At 38.8% G+C, this 17,887-nt stretch overlaps 1 protein-coding gene across 3 annotated transcripts in view; it reads left to right on the top strand.

The window, feature by feature from the left end:
* Nucleotides 1-17,887, top strand: part of SHROOM2 (shroom family member 2) — a gene marked incomplete at both ends in the record, with an annotated part of 131,128 nt that overhangs the window by 87,908 nt on the left and 25,333 nt on the right. For 2 of the 3 annotated variants that reach the window (XM_080613349.1, XM_080613348.1), the window contains one exon: nt 272-375. In XM_080613349.1, coding sequence (XP_080469475.1) covers nt 272-375 — 104 coding nt within the window. Of the gene's footprint in view, nt 1-271; nt 376-17,151; nt 17,230-17,887 lie in introns of all 3 variants that reach the window. The other variant, XM_080613347.1, reaches the window with a different exon arrangement.

Genomic DNA, 17,887 nt, shown 5'->3' with positions numbered 1-17,887 from the left:
TTGCAAATGCTGATACAAATGTTAAGCTGTTCTGTAGATCGACAAAGGAGAGCAGTAAGTTGGAGACAGCCAGGTCGGTAGTGCTGTGCAAGAGGTCACATAGCATACTGTACCACTTAAAACCAAGCAAGCTTAAGACATACTGTGCTGTTGACTTCATGTATATTCAAGCAGAGCAAACCCACAAATAAGAGGTTCCATAATCACAGATTTTTTGGGAGTCTGAAACATGATGACTTGGTGTCTTACTTCTGCTATAAACCACTTTTAGGAAGTCTCAGTTGAAGTAAGGAGGGAAGCAGAGGATTTAAAGGAAGATGGGGAGCGTATTTCCTCTAAAGTTAACAATCAGGATGAAAGGAACTGCACTGTAAGGTAAGTATTTCTTAATTTCTTGCTTAAAGAGATTCCTTATGACAGCTCTGATCTGATCTTTTCCTCACCCAGACTGGAAGTTTTGCTGATGATTTCAGAGTTTTCGCAATGCTGTTTTCCCTTGTTTCCCTCCTTCTCCCCACATATTTCAACCTGCATGACAGAATTATTGTTAGGACTGAAATTTACAGGGAGTCTAGGGTAAGCTTGAAGAAATTCTTGAGTGTATTACAGTTTGTTCAGAGCCAGATGATTCTTACTTGTGTGCATGAAATGATTCAGGTATTTTTCATATTTATCGGTTACAGGTTTTTGGTGGAGGGGGGTAGGCAGGGTTGAGGGAATGCTTGAGGTTTCCCAAAAGAGTTTTCCAGTATTATCCTTGGCAAAGACAGCATGCTACTGGAACACAGTAGTGCTGTAAATTGGACTTTTCTCTACTTTTGCCTTTACCGAACGCAGTACGTGAACAGAAGCCACCAAAAGTTATTTTCAGGTTTGATCAGCTCCACTTTTCTTTGTTAATTTGTGTTTTAATGAAACTGCATGATATTTTCAGACCCTTTTCAAATGTATGACTGTATACACAACACAGTTAAAGTCCTTAAATGTGTTGCATGCAAGGGGTATCCTCCTCCTCCTTCTGGCCCACTGTTTGCAGGAGCCGTTGTAATGTAAGCAGTGATTTCAGTGATTGCTGATACTGCAGCTACTGAAGTGGTGTGTGGCAGCTGAGCTGAGATTGTGCACACAGTGCTGTCACCAGGCTTGATGGCTCCAGGTTTCCTAGCAGAAGAAACACATGTATAGGAAAAATAACTTCTATGGGCTTTCCTCAGCTCTGGAAGTGTTATTAATCTCTCAAGGGAAGAGAAAATTATGAACTGTAGCATATATGTACTCTAGTCACGACTGTAAAAGCTTGTCAAAAATTAGTATTTATTTGTGATTTTCTCTGTTTGTATTTTGCACTGTTTATGGCCCTGCTGAAGAGGTCATCTCTATTTTTCTAATTCCTTGTAGCCCTTTGTACTTACCATAGTGATTTCAAAATGAATAGCCCATGAGGGTGTCAATCTGTGTGCACATGTGCATGGAGAGGAGATTGGGCTGGAGGGGAGGGAGAGGGGGAGGCGGCAGCACAATCAGCTGGGAGCAGATGAGCTTCTGTAGGCAGACAGCATCTCTGGACAAGTAAAATGATTTCCATCCAGCAGTGCTGAACCCTAATCACAAAAGAGTGTGAATGATACTCCTACACCAGCATTTTAGCAGTGTTTGTACAGCACAATTCTCGCTTTATAATCAGGGAATCCACGAAAATCACATGACTGGGCACCAGCTGCAGTAACTTCTGTTTTTTTAAACCAAAGCTTATTTTGACATACTGTTTCAGAGTATTTGGCCATTTCACTGCATTACAGAAGGTTTTGTTAAAATGGTCACTTTTGCAGTCTTTCCCTCAGCATTTGTGTCATGCAGAGGATTTGTATGTCTTCTGCATTCAAAAAAACTAAATAAACAAAACCCCTCATTTGGGCATTTAATTCCTGTGTTGTCAACATGCATGATGATGCATAGCTGTCCTCTGGGAAAGAATATGTATTTCCATGTGCTCTTTTTTTAACAAGGCATTCTTGTGCACAAAAGGAGCTGGACACATTATGACATGAAATGATTTTACTATTTTTGAGCTGCCTATAGGGCATTTAGTTTCCCTACTTTTAAAAACTAGCACTCTGCAAATGGCTAGCAGATCTCCCTAATCCATGGTATATTCTTGAACATTAATATTAACCAAAACTTGTGGTCATATTTAAAACTTTCTTTGAAAACTTGACTTTGGATTATATTGCTGATGGGTGGCCCTTATTTTGTGCTGCTGAGGCCTGTCTTCTACAGTTGCCTTTGCGCTACCAAAGGCACCATGGCTGTGCTGGTCACAGGAGCCGCCCATCAGCATTTATGTGGGTTAGATGTGCGGGGACCCAAGCTGAGGGCCAGCTGTGGCGTCCTTAGTCCTGAAGGTGCCTTCCTTAGGTTAGAGACCATCCCAGTGATACAAGGTGCCTGTGATCTCCTTCTCCTCCTGTTGTTTTGGAAAAAAAATTAAAAAAAAACAAAAACAAAAAAGGAATAATTTGGCTTTTAAATAAGCCTTGAACGTTTCCCATCACAGCTTCCCTCATTATTTTCAGATGAAATATAAGGTCTTTTTAATGCCCTGAATCTAGAATGAAAAAGAGTTGGAGTATTGTAACAGCAAATGGTTAAAAAAAAAAAGTGCAGGCTAAGCAATTTTTTTCTCCTGGGCTTTTTGCTGCTGGCTTATTTTGCTACAGTATTTTTTTGGTGCTGCTCTTTTTTTAGCACACAGTTGTAAAACCTAAATTAACATTTCTTATAAAAGTTGCGGATTTTTTAAGCTGATGAAGATAGTTTGTGAACTCCTTTCATCTATGGGCTGTATTTCTCCCATCTGAGATTAATGCGTGCTTCCAGTGAATTTAGGTTGTTTCATCTCCCATTTTAGCAAAGTTGTTCTTCTGAACTGCAGTATTTAATAGCTTGGAGTATTATTTCTATAGGAAGGGAAAGTAGTGGTCCATAGTAGCCCTTATCATCTCTCATGCAAGAACCAAACCACTCTTGTTACGAACTTACAAGCATGCAAGCAATCATCTAAGATGAGCTGATATTTTTACACTGAGGCTTGACACGATTCTAAGTATGTTCTTAACTTTAGGTCTGCTTAAAGGCATTTTACACAAGTCTAATGATCTGTAAAACAAAAAATTGATTCTCTTATTATTTTAGTGATGCTACTCCTTCTATTTCAGATTGGTTACTAACACTTAGCTTTTCACAGATGCAAAGTCTATCCTTTAAATGCGTCTGTCTCTGTATTTGTCAAATTGCATACGCCGGTTATATAATTAACTTCCGTATAGAAGTCTCCAGAATTTCTAAACCAACATAGCCCTTCAGAAGGTTAAAGATGGAAATGTGTGCTCCAACCTGTAGTAGTCTGTGTGGCTTCCTGCTGGATAACACAGCACTCATAAACGTCAATCTGTATCAAAAGAATAGTGCTCTGTGATCTAATTCTTGAGATTGCCATCTACGTAGAGATGTTCACAGCCATTGCTTTTATTTACTTTCTGAGAACATTTGACTTGTGCCTCTGTTAATTTGCTTCTACAATGTCTATGAAAATTACATAACTTCAAAAAGTGAAAAAGGATTTATGAGATCACAAGTGACAGAAAACCTTTCAACATTTAATAGGTGTGAAGTACAAGAACATATGCATGTCAAGTATAGAACCACAGCATGACTTGACTCTAAACACTGTAAGATGTTTCATTTAGTTCTTCCATGCCTTAGTAGTTGTTCCTGTCTGAGTTCTTGAGGACAAAGTAACAGCCTTTGTCATACAAAACCAAAGTAAAAATCATTGCTTGGTGCCTAAGTTGACCTAAATGCCCAAGTTCAATGTTCTAAAAAATCTCTGACAAGGCAGAAACAGGAGCCTATAGAGAGGTTCCCATGTTCAAGGAAAACTGATTTTTTTGAATGGGTGATACTCCATTTGTATACATGTTCACATATCTCAAGTATATATGGATGTCTGTGTATATATGTATATGTGTATAAAACATACATGCATGTTTTGGTAGTCAGTTCTCTGAGCTTGTTTTGGTTTGTGACAGTTATAGGGGTTGGGGCTATATGTCTATAAAGGCTAGCTAGCAGAGGGGAAAAAACCCCCATTACACATCTGAAGTAATGAGTTTCTCATGTAATCTCATTCTTACAGTGATAAATGGTGTAAATTATACACTGGAAGATAGATTAGACTTTGGAAATATTCTTAGGAACTACCCATTTTTTTAATAACTTCAATATTGAAGTTACACATTTTGGGGTTTTTACTGTCCTGTCAAAAAATATATTATAGTAGCAGTATACAATGGTAGTATCTGCTTATGTTGAGAACTGAGTATTGAAGTGCAGGACTTGAAAGGGTTTTCTGGTTGATTGGTTTGTGGGATTTTGGAATTCTTATATGTAGCAAAAGGGCCATTTGCTTAAATACTTAAGCAGAGCTCTGCTTACAGGCATTGCATCGCATATGAATTTTGTTTTTTATGTACTGTATATACATTTTCAGAGTCAAATTGAGAAGATTTTCCTGAGTGAATATTTCAGGGTGAGCGTGTCTCAGTCATTAGTCTCAGTAGGACATATCAAGACATCACCAGAGCTATGTAAGCAAAATGTTCTCACCGTCTTTCCTTTTCCTCTTGAGGAACAAATAGTATGATCTTGTGCAACTGCTTCCTTACAAATCAGTGAAAAATTACTTGGGCAAACATTTCATGCATGTATTAACAAACTTCAATGTTTTATGGTGCAAAAGAAGTCTGAGTTCTCTGTTTTACACTTCACCTACAGGTCTTGTGATTGTTCATGTAAATTCTTCTAAAGGAAAGAATTATTTCCTATCAGTTTGGTAACCTAACAAGTACTATTTTGTAGAAAATAAATTATAAATATGAATGATTGTGGTTTTTTATCTGATACGCAGTGTACTAACCATTTCTACATTCATTTTATTCAAGAGCTTAGAAAGTGAAGTGTTCTCTTTTGAAATCAATGTAAGTATAATAAGGACTACTATAAAGGTTTAAGCGTTCTTTTTTGAGGAAGATTAATTATTCCATTAAAGGGTAAAGAAAACTACTTTTCATGTAGCCAGAATGTACCAGTTTGCTTGAAGTAATGCTTCGGAGATCTGGATTCCTACTGGTAATAAATTCAGAAGGCACATACAAATGCCTTCTTACATGAAGTTAGAAGTAAAAAAAAGGACAAATAATAATAAAATAAAACAGGGAAAAAAAGGCAGTTTTCCCTTTCCAGCAAGTTGTGTTCGGCTATTTGCTATTGCCTGGAGGAAGTGCAGAAGAGCAAAAGTGCATCATCACAGGCTTTTAGCTGTTACCAAAGATTTTTAAGTATGTGAGCTGCTGAAGCCCTTCCTTTCTATTTACAGAAGTATTTCTTTATCATGAGATAAGGATTCTTCAGGCATCAGACCACTATTTCTTGCCATTGAAGTCATTGTATGTGTCAGATGGACTAGTGTATGATACAGTACAGCCTTGGGTTGTTACAAAGTTTGTATTTTGTCCAAAACTGGGAAAATAGTTCTGTGTCTCTTCCTATGCAGATAGAGGCAACAAGGAAGACAGAGTCCGGCAGCATCTGTTCATGTATTAGGAGTCCCTTGCCGCCTTCTGTCTTCCTTAGATTTCTGTAAATACTTGCAATTAGTACATGTTTCATTGCTATGAACCACTGTATCTTTCCAGTGTGCTACTGTATGTGACTAATGACAGCTAAATAAAGGTCATGCTTCGTACAGGGAAAGTATAATTTTGAATTGCTGATACATACAGGAAGTTGATACTTATAAAAGCACAGGCCAAAGGTCTACCTAAGCAGATTTCCTTTCTCTGACAGAACAGTAGCAGATGCTCAGAGAAAATAAAACCAAGGCAGACAGGGAGCCATGTTGCAGGGTATCCTTGCAGTCCTAAGGGTTTGTGGGTAACAGCCCTTGAGACATTTTTCTTTCAGAAAAGTGACTAACTGGTTTTGGATTCACACTGGCTTTTGAGATCCATAGCTGTTTGTACTAATGTGTTGTGAGGAAGGGCACTTCTTTTGCAGGTGGTGGGTAGGGTGTCTCCTCTGTGAAAGCTGTTGTATGGCTTTGCCCATCCTTACTTTCTTCTTCTGTGACTTTCCACATTCTCATGTGTTCCTTTTGGCACAGTGAAAGAACTGCAACAACATTAGGGTGCACTATGAATTCATAAAGTAACACAATGTTTTCTTTCTTTTGACTGGGGTTTTGTTTGTTTGCTTTTTTGCTGTGGAGTACAGGGATGATACGTTCATAGAATGGTGTGTGAAATCCAACTTTTCCTTCTCGCATAGCAGTAATTTCAGTTATACATCATTGTATATGTTGCTGAGGTATAGAAATAGCTGTTCTGAGGATTACTTTGCATTTATTAAATCTGAATTTCATCTGTTGTCTTATGCCCATTTGCTCAATGGTAAGAAATCTTTGGCATGTGTCTTTATTATTCAGTATAATTTCCTTATAGCAGCAACTGTTGCCACCTTCTTTTTCACCCTTTTGTAAATCATGTAGAGCTAATCAGTTCTGTTATGTGGTGTTGTGAGGACTTTGTTCCATAACAGTCAAATTTTTAAAAGCCTCTGGTGCGAGTAATTTTTTTTTTATTTTAAAATCTTCTAAAAGTCAAAAAGTCTGTGTTGTCCACGTGTGTAGTGAGTATATATTCTCAGTGTCTTTCTGAGAATAGTAATGCATCCCAGGCACATCTCTTCTGCAAAAGCCCAAATGATTGTCATTTTAATAGGCTGGCTAATGCAGCTGCTAAATCTCTTTGTATAAATTGTACCTCTTGGCTTAATTTAGATGTTAACGTCATGATTCTGAAGTTCTTCATATTCATAATGGGTATTTTGTTTTACTTTTTCTCTCTTTCATTCTCTTGTTTTCAACACCCTCGTGCCTTCCCTTCCCAAACATTGCATGTGTCACTTTGCTCAAGCAGTTGCCCAGGTATCAGAGGAATGTGTGGTTGTGCATCACAGATAGTATTTCAGCAACTTCTTGTGGGAGTTTCAGGTGATTATCATGTAGTCCAGGTAACTCATGACTACCCAGTAAATGGTGGACAACATCTGACAATAATTCCCACATAGGCTGTTCTTTGCTAGTGGAGATATGAAGGGGAGTCCATGTCAGTTTTCTGCTGTGGCCTTGTTTTCTTTGTATTTTTATTACTGTACTTTGGGCTGTATAATCTGTCTGGCAGATACCTGTGTTTGAAAAAGCAACTCTTTTTTTTTAAAAAAAACTTTTTTTGTTCCGACACCTTTAGAGATTTGTACCTTTTTTTTTTGTTTTGTTGGGGTTTTTTGTTTGTTTGTTGGTTGGTTTGGTTTTTTGCTTGTTTTTTTTTATTTTAACCTTACTGTGTTTAGACATTGTTTTGCTTGAGTAGTTCTGAATTTTCTTCATTTAGGTAGGACTTTCATTCCCTGGTGGATGTCCTTGTAATTACTGTTTAATCCAGCCTTTGGAGGGGACAGAGAAAGGGGAGGAAAAAGGGTGGTCTGGAGTTTTTGGTAGGTATTACGCATTTTCTCTGAGTTTCATATGTTGTATTTTTTGTCTCATGTTATCTCTTAGCATTATACCATCTGGCATGTTCCTTTTAAAAATATTCCCCTCATGTTTGTAAATGCCCTTTTCAAAATTAAATATCACAGTGTGGATTCCTGATCTTTCAGGAAAGATTAGTCTAAATACATATGGCCACTGGCACAGAGTAGCTCTTCAAGTGGTCAAGTTTTGAACCAAATTCTTCTCATGCCTCAGGATCAAGGCAGGAGTTGCATGATAAATGGTCCCACTTGAAGTCTTTTTCTTCCTCCTGTTGTCTGCTTTAAAACTACCAGGCTGCTTGAGCTGAGAGGTGAGGTGTGTGATTTTTCAAGAGCATCCCAAATCCATTATTTTGGGATCTAGGATTGGTTGTGACTACACGAGAGTGCTAAACCTTGCAGGCACTTACATTGCCTTCTCATTCCTCATTCTCCTAGGGCACTCAGCCCAGCAGATGTCAGGTGCGTGTCCTACAGGTCAGTGGGATGCTCTGCTCTGGCTCACCAGCAGCTTCTGGATCTCATTAAATGGGTGCTAGACTGTCTCCAAAGCCTGTGCTTGGTTAGTAGTATGCTACAGTAATGCAGCCCTGTTTCTCCCCTGTCCAGTTTGCTCATTTCCCACACCCTTGAAAGTGTGGCTTCTCTCTGTACCTTTGTTAGGTGAATTTTGAATCCCTCTTTCTAACCCCTCCTCACATATCCAGTTTCCTACATCCAGATTCTTGAGTGAAGTTCTTTTTGCTTAATTTCTGCTTACACATCTGTTCTCCACTGTGCATGCAGTGACAGCCAGGAGTATGCGAGAACACTGTGGTCTGATAAAAGGAAGTGTTGGAGGGCAGTTTCTTCTAATGGAAAGTTTCCTCCCCTGCTCCCAAATGTGTTACTAAGCATGAGAAGCTGGGAGAAGTCCAAGAGGTAATTCTGAAGGTACTGAAATAGGGGGTGAGCAAAAGAAACACACAGAAAAGTTTGTGGAGAGAGAAACAGAAATAATTTTTGTAGGCATTAATCGATTTTTGAGTTCTGATTTAGTTTTCCTGCTTTCCCTGGAAAGACGATTAGAATGAAAACTATCTAGAGACTTAAGTTTTTGTTGCATCACTTGAAATCAAGCTATCTTCTTGTGGCTATTTTAATGATAACAGTTGAGTAGGGAGATTAGTGATACTGTAAGATCTAGTCTCCAGTGGTTACACTCATAAAAGCATCATATGCTGATGTATTGTAGATTTTATTTTCCCCTAAGTTACTTGATGAAAAGCATCTTTGGAAATAGGTGATTGATTTGTCTCCCCAGTGCAGCAGCAATTCATGTATTTCTTACATATGGAGTGGCTTTATGGTGTTCTGGTACTAAAAGCTAGCCTGTGAAATGTTCGCCTTCTGCTATAAGCCCTTAGGCAACATGGATTATGATTTACTGTCACAGAGGGGACTGTTTATGCAAGTAAATTTGAGTAAAGTTTTCTGATAAAAAGTAACATCACAGCTATAACTTCCATTCCTCTGTGTGGGCCAGTCAGACTTATGTTCCATTATGTAAATGGATGAGTTTTCTTGAAGTCATTTTCTCCTGTATCTTGACATCAACTAGACAGCTTTGGGAGGTATAAAAATTTTAGGCAAGATAGATAGAAGAATTTTAGAGGGGGTTATTAACTGGGTATCAGTGCTGTACTGTAGAATATAACTGCTGTATGTGATTTTGCGTGCAGTTTAACTAACATTGTCCTCTTAAAGTGGTTATCTTTTAAAATGATCTTTTAATCCATATTAGAGCCTCATTCACTGTTTATCTATTAAGCCCCTAATGTGTTCTTGTAGAAGAACTGAAAGGAGCTTGAGCTTTGCTCTGGTGAGGGCCACGATGCCTTTGGTTTCTAAAGATGGAGCGTGGGGGTGGCAATTTGCACATGGAGCATGAAAGCATTTAGTTCTTCCCCTGCAGAATCTCCTGCAAGAGAGAACGCCTGTGCACACAACTCATGCAAAAAAATTCAAGCTGGAGGGCTGTTGATGAAGACTCTCCTCTAACATTAAAGACTTGGTTATTTGAATGCTGCTCTGAAAGGAGCCTAGTAACACACTGATCTTTTTTTATCATTTTAAATATTTAAAACTTGCAGAGCTGTCATTTCTGAAATGTGGATCATGATTTTCACAAATGGAAAAAAAAAACCTTAAAAAATTAAAGGACTTTTAAAATTTATTTTTTTTTTAATAACCAAATCCAGGGGCTGGGGGTGGGAGGAAGGAAAGGCTTTGAAGTCTCTGAGATCTTTTCCCTGAGGTCAGAAGTTTCTGATGATGTAACACACAATACAGACCAAGCCTTCACTTATCAAGGTTAAAGTTGACGGAGCTTGTATGAACTTGTCAATCATAGGAAGCAAGCAAAAACAAGCCAGCTGTTGTGAGGCATGGCTTTGAAAATCCTCTGTGTTACAGTAAATGAGACACAGAGTTTGAGACAGATTCAGTTCTGCAACGCTTCCAAACTGGCTGGCACATTTGCAAGGATGCAAGGCTCATTTATCCAGTGAATATGGGTAAACAGCTGTAAATCCTGGTAAGATTGTCTTGTCTTTCGTGTTAAAGCGTGAGAGGAACAGCTAGAGGCACGTGCCTTAATTACCTTTTCCTGTCAGCTCTGAACAGGAATTTGCAGTATTAATTCATACAGTATTTCTTTTGTTCTCCAGATCTTTTGAGTACAGGCTGTGTCTTCTGTCTCTATCAGCAGAAGCTACAGTTGCAAATTAGGAACGATGCAATACTTGGTACAGAATTCTATTTTGCTTAGCGTAATCGACTGCTCTGTTCACTGATGGGCTGGGAGAATAGGGGGAAAACGTGTGTTAATTCCAGCTAAGATGCTATTTGTGCCTAAGCTTGCACACACACGCTGTTTTTAGCGGCTTTTGTTTTCACAGTTGGCATCATGCATGCTGGAATTAGGCGGCAGTGCCTTTCAAAAATATTTGTTTTCTGGAGCGAGGGCTGCAGTGCTGTTGTTGTGGCTCGGGGTGCCAGGCTCAGGGTTCCTCTGGGCTAGGGGTGGTGCGAGAGCTTTTCATCTTGTTATTTTCCTGGCAAGCCTGGGAGTGCAGGCTCACACGGAGACCTTTACAACAGCAGCAGGAGATATTAGCTGGGAGTGTAAGAGAATTGGATGTGACTGTTGGAAGCAAGCGGTGAGTGTGGCTCTGGGTGAAAAGATGGCTATTGAAATGTGTGCACATGCATGCTAATTAATTTAAATAACTGGTTTAGGACCTTTTTTTCTTTTTCTTTAGAGATGAGCTACATGTTCATTTTGGTGCCTGCCTGAGAAACCCAGGTGACCTAGCTATTATTCACAGTGTTTCATTTTATAGCTTCTGTTGTGTTACGAATTTCTGTTCAGCTGCAAGCAGCTGGTTTCAGTAATAATAGCAACAAGAAAATAGCAGTAGCATAAAAGAAAAAAAAAAGGTGTAGATGTAAAAAAAATAAAGGAGTGGCAACTGGAACGTAGGGGATTTTTTTAGTGACTTGACAAAACAATCATTTTCCTTTGAGCTTTTTAAAATGTGACTGTGATTTCCTTGTTAGCAGTGTTGGAAAGTATTGTCTTTTGTCTCTGCAGTGGTTGCCATTTGTGTAATATGATGGCTCTTGTTATACTGCTGGGATATTCTGGTGATTGAATTCAGTGTATAAGTACTGAACACCTTAACTGGTTGACTTCAGTGAGCAAAAGTCATTTTAATTCCATGCAGGCAGTCCCCTGTGTGCTAGGACAGGCATGCCGTAGATAAAGCAAGAAAGAATACAGGCAAGAAAAATTGTCTTTTATCATTGATTTTTGATGTGCAGCAAAATGGAGGAGGGGCTTTTATTTTATGAACTAAGGAAAAAAAAAATCGCTCCCTCTGCCTTTTCCCACAAGATTCTCCCCTTCTGCATAAAGGCCCCTATGCTGTTACAAGAAATATAATTTTAATCGGATTTGAATTTTACTGTGGGGCTATGCATTGTGCTGTTACCCTGGACTGATTGGCCTACATTTCATCCATCAGCATGTCTTTGCTGCAGAATTAGAGTGGGTCAGTTGAATTTATTTCTAATGTTCATGGGGAGGGAGATAACATTTTTAGAAAGAGGAAGACTGTGACACTAAACCCTATTGTTGCGTATTTTGCCATGCAAGCAGGACAGGAGAGATTCTGGTGGGATCAACGGACTCCTGAGCAGTGTCTGTTATCATATATGTGATAAAGACGGATGATAATGCAAGGGTTGTTAAGCTAAAGTGACACTTTGCTTTGGGTGCAACAACTAAGCTGTATTTAGTGTGATTCATTAAACAGATAGCCGCCATCAAGGCACCGATAATGTTAACAGGCATTCAGAGACAGAATTGGAAAACCAAGACTTGCATCATGACGAATGGGTTGTAGTGTAACCTTGATGTGCCATGGGGTATACTTCACAAAATACCTTGCTGGGTTTGTACCTTTGGTTGTATTCTGAAGTGTATCAGTGCATCTTTTTGTTTGGGTTTTTTTGTTTGGTTTTTTTTTTTTTTTTTTTTTGAGAGAGAGAGCATTCTCTCATCATTCAGCATTCATTATTCTTTTCATCTTAACACATGCTTTGGTTTTAGGATGATTTGCTTCAGTAGGGCGTCTGGGATGCTAGTTGCCATTATCTGTCTTTTCAGATCAAGTCAGGGAACAGCCCTACTTCTTTATAGTGATTTTTGTGCTGTGCCTCTTCCTTGAGTGACCATTACAGTACAACCATCATGATGATTAAGTGATCTGAGTTTTTTGAGGGTCCTTTGTTCTACACATTTGTCTTTAAAGATTTCTGAGTGGCTTTGTATTCCAAGTTTTCATTTGGCATCTTTGGAATATCCTTCATGTGTCACTGTGTGGTGGCTAGTGTGTGCTGTGCTGGCTTAGTAGTGATACGGTGTTCATCAGAAAAATGGACAACTGTTAACATAATTGCACTCATGTTGGATGGCCACACTGTGGTGTTCTGATGTCAGTGTCTCCTTGGCATTGCAATAGTAAGACCAATTTGAGGGTTTCAGAACATTTGAGGTGCTGGAGCCTCTGAAAGAAAAAGCATAGTGGGGCTCAGGTGAGGATTCAGATATGTGCAGACATCTTACATCAGGTGACTGGCTAAAGTTATTATCCATAGAGATCTTGGACTCAATTTAGTTGGCTAGATACAAGTGCCTAGTGAGACCTGAAACATCCCAGCATATCCCACTTGGCTTCCAGCTGCCACCTCTTAGGGGAACTAATGCTTTTGAATCTTTAAAGGTTTCAAAACGGTAGAAAACACCCACGTCTGGGAAACTAAATTGATCACCTAGACAGTGAAACCAATGTATGATTTGCTTGTAGAGACTAATTTTGAGTGAGCTGAATCTGTTAGATCACATTGACAGTATCAACATGGATTAAAATGTGTATTAGAACTCAAACTTTTTCCTAAATTTTGAACAGTTTTGCCCTGTGCATCCCATTCCACCTCTGTAGCATCCTGTTGCGGTCTCAAGCAGAACTGTGCTGTGTAGAAGAAACTACTTTTTATTTGCAGACTGTTGAAGAAATGCTTTTGGATCCCACTGTGCCAAGTGCCAGACAGATACACAATGAAGACATAGATTCAGCACATGAAGTTCACAACTGAAAATGTAGTGTATCAGCAAGGGCCCTGGCTATATAGTTTTGGCATAAGAAAAGACAGTGTTTCATGATTGCTTTAAGGTACAAAATTACCTGTTTTGAGCCAGGTCAGTTCTTTGATCCAATTTTGGGGCTGTACAGTTCCTACTGCTAATACAATGGAAAGAGCAGGAAGACAAAATCAGAATGGGCTAAGAAGGAGACTGCCTCTTCTGGCAAAATATCTGCATTCAGATCAGTTTAAAGGGGCTGCAAAACTGTGGCCTTATCAGGGGTTTGCTGTTATTGAGGGGTGAGGACTTTTATGGAGGAGTTTTATTCAGGTATGAAGACCTTTTTCCAGTGTAGATTGTAGTGTTTGAGAAGGAATTTAACCTAAATCAAAACCAGCCACTCCATTTGCTCTCTTCTGCAAGTAGGTGCAGGGCATGTTGTTGCTTACGTAGTCGTGCTTACGTTTTATGGTAAAACTTTTGCACAGGGGTCAGGTTTTCAAAAAATGATGCATTTTTCAAATGTTGGCTAATACATTTTTGCAATGCTTATGTAGTCTGGGATTTTAAAGTTGGATTGTCTTGTGGCACTGCTTGTCTTGGCCTGAAGCATTCTCAAGAAACTGTAAATCAGACAGATAAAAATCAGAAACATTGAGTTGATCGAAGGGACTTCCATTTATTGAGATATGATATTCAATCAGATCATTCTACTTCTCTGCCCACGTTTAACCAGATCCTGAGTATGGGGCAGATGAAGGCAGCGGTTTGATGGTGTTTTTTATGGAAACCAAAAATGTTACCCTTCTGATAGGCATCTATACATAATGATTCATTTTCGTAATTGCTCATTGACTCCACTGGCAGGCTCCTGTTAACATGTGTGTATGTGTATATATAGCTCTCCATGGTTTCACTTGCGTGTAATAGCTTATGTTACTGATACCTGTCTCTGGTTTCTTAGAGTAGCCTGTTGAGTTATTGCTGGAGGGACCTGGGAGTGTCCAGACTGGGGAGGAGACTTGGTTGGTTTCCCCGGCTTAATGTTACTTGGCCTTTACATTTCAGTCCTGAGCGTGTATGCCACAAGCTAAAACAGCCAGAAGGAAATGGAGAGATGTACTTGTCCATCTGGTTAGGAAATACTTGTTACGCATTTCCACCTCCATGGTGGTAAGTGGTGATGGTGGTTTTGGTGGCTATGGCCCATTAAGTGGTATGTGCAAGCCACAGAGCAGAGGTCCTGCTGAGCTCACCTGGCTGACAAGCATGCAGCCTCTTGTGTTTCCACATAGACTTCCTCTGGAAAACCTGAGTTTAGTGGAGGACTGATTTTCATGATGAAGCAGTTCCTTCTTTTCAGTTAGAAGCAATATTGGGTTTCTGCCCCCCACCGTATAGATATGAAGACTGCTATACCCAAATACCAAAAGCAGGCACAGTAGAAGAGGCACATTAGCCTCCTCTACTAGACTCACCCTTGCTGAATACCACTTTGTATCAACAGCATAAGTCTGTTGATGACACTTCCTTTGCAGTTCATGTTAAGTCTGTGGTCTGACAGTCAAAGCTGTCAAGTCATCACATGGCAGGGATGGGGAACATGGTGTGAGCTTTCTTGATTCTGTTCCATCAGGAAGGCTCTTGCATTTGGACAGTTGTGGCATTGTATCATGGGGATGAGGGAGCTTTGAGTTTGAAGATAACTTAGAATTTAATGGTTTTGATGATGACTGGTTTGTTATCTAGAATGAAAGTGGCAATTAAGTCAATTGTCATGTTTTCAGGTTATTTTAAAATGCTCTCTCTCATTTTGCAATGTTTGATTATAAATGATGAGTTCTTTTCAGTCGTATGTTATCCTTACATAATGCTATGGGCCTCATTTCCGAAACAGCTGTATTCTGGGCATATCATTGCATGAAGCACCAACAGATTTAAAGTAGCTTGGTGGACTTGGTATTCATAATAATGTAACATCTTTGCAGGTTCTTGCCATTGTGTTCTCCTGGGGCTTGAAGCTTGCTTTCTTTTCCTCCTTTTTGAACAGTAAGCTCAAATCTCTCCAAAATAATATAATAAGCATGTCTTGCATGAGGACCCACTCACACTGAATGCAAACTAGCCTCAGCGTTGAATGCCTCAGACCCATTTCCTGTAGCACTGCAAAATGTCTGATTAATTTTGTGGAAGCTGTATGAAGGCACGTATGTAATCTCAGAATTTCATCTCCATGTTTGCAAATGTAGCATCTCTAAATTTCTCTGTGCTGTAGTTCTTTATTTCCTTTTACTCTATTTTGGAAGGTGGCAGGACTACTACAGCATTTATTGTTTCTGAGCCAGGGTAATATTAGATACATTTGGTTACATGCTTTGGATATGTAAACATGTCAGATTGGTGGTATCCTCTGTCCTGTTTGCTTCCAGCAGCACAGTCATTCCTGATGTGCATGCAAAGTTCAATGTATACTTTGCAAATGGGCTGAGGTAATGCATGTAATTTATGTCTTTGTGACATTTTGCACCATGCCCTTGATTCACCCATGCACCTAAGTGCAGCTATTACACTGTCTTATGTTGTGGCTTATGTATGTGAAGAATAGAGAGGCCCAAAGAGTTTTTTGGCACAGGTTAACTAGGGGTTACTAACTCTACATGGGTTATCTGGGCAGTCAAAAATGCTGATTTAAACACAGTATTTCAAATCTAAGGCCTGCAGTCTTCATTTGGTAAACATTTCCATTAAAAGCATTGGAACTATTTACAGGCCTGGTTCTGCTTACATTGGATTCACTGGGGAAAACCAGCTGACTCTACAGATGCCATGTAACCAAATCTAAGTAGCGTTGGTCTTTCTGGCCTAAATCATTTTACTTAACAAAACTTGTCCTTTGTCTAGTGTTAAAATAGGAGTCAATAAATACTGTTTTGTAAAACAGAATTGACATTGAATTTGTCAGATGACTTGGAGTTGGATGAACCAACTGCTATTAGTTAAGATCACTTTGAAGAGATCTGAGTTTAAATAATACTCAGATTTTCATTCATGCTAAATTCAAAATTACCCATTAAAATTGAATTTTAAAAATTAACACTTCACAAGAGAGAGAGAGATATTTGTATATGTGACTGTTCAGGAATTAAATTGGGAAAAAGCCATCTTGGAAGTACAATACTATTTTATTTCTGACATGTAAAAATCAGTGTGAAGTGCAGTTATTAAAATTTCTGTACATCAGGCAGTTTAATGACAATGCCGAGATTTTTTTAGAACTTCTTTCTGTAAGTGCTGAAGCATCACAGATCCAAGGACTGAAAAATAATCATTTTGAAAGTGATTTGATTGTACAGATGTGAAAGTAGAATCCACATCTAATCAGTTATCTTCCCACAATACTTTATCTTAAAGATCTGTTTTAATTTAATTAACTATTGCAGTTAATTAAATAATAAATATAGTGTAATGCAGTGTAATTGCTCCAATTTTTTTTCCTTCTTGAATTTATAATGGACTTTAACCCATTATTTATTTCATGTGCTGAATCTCAGATTTCATTTTCATACACATTGATTTTAATAACCTATAGACCTATTCTCCAAACTGGTACAGTAATGTTAATAACCTGTTTAGGTTGAAAATTCAAGTTAGCCCTGCTTTACAAATAGGCTGGGAAAGATGCCCGTTTCAGTCCCCACAAAAGAAAGCTGTGCATGTCTGCAGGGTTAGTATTTCACAATACAAAGACCAGCTGTGTCAGTAGCATAAATTATATTAGCGGCCCTCTGAAACCTTTTACTTCTCTGTTGCAGCTTCTTTTCTAAGTTCACAGTGTCTCTTCAGCCTCCTCTAAGCAGAGAGCAAACCTGTCTCCTCTCGGGGCTCCAGAGGTACTTTCTTTTTTCCCTGCCTTCTGTTTTTTTCCCAATTTGTGTTTATCTGGTGAGCACAAATCAACTACATGTGTTGTGGCAAAGCCAAGCCTGGAGCTGCAAAAGCCTGTTTTCTGACTAGAGAAATAGAGTGTAAAATTGGAATAAGCCCAAAAATATTTCTGTTTAAGATAAGGCCTTCCTGACCATTGTTTGTCATATGTGCTGACAGGGCAAAAGAAGTTCAAGTTTAAAATAAGCTTGACTGGAAAATCCTTTCTGAATTTCCTTTTCTGCTGTTTTTCTGAAGATATTAATTTTTCCTCTTTTTTTTTTAGCTTCAGCAAACATTTCCTTTGAACTCATTTCATTTTTCACCAGTTATGCAAGAATTCAACCTCCAGATTCGTAATTAAAGTTCATCATATTCAATTCACATTTAAAATGACACTGCAGTATTAATTACGCACATAGAGAAGAAATTTGGTTTCCGCACTTGGTTACTGACTCTGAAGCAAAAAGAGAATTAAATTTGAGTGTTAGAATTCCTCTTATCAAGACAATTGCTACCAATATTTGCATGTTTGACTGTGCCACACATATCAGTGTTGGAAGTGTGCTGTGCATTAAACTACGCACTTCATACCCTAATTTAGCCTGACTTTATGGTTTGACT

The sequence above is a fragment of the Psittacula echo genome (assembly GCF_963264785.1).
Source record: "Psittacula echo genome assembly, chromosome: 3".
Taxonomy (NCBI): Eukaryota; Metazoa; Chordata; class Aves; order Psittaciformes; family Psittacidae; genus Psittacula; species Psittacula echo.
This window is presented reverse-complemented; position numbering and strand designations above follow the sequence as displayed.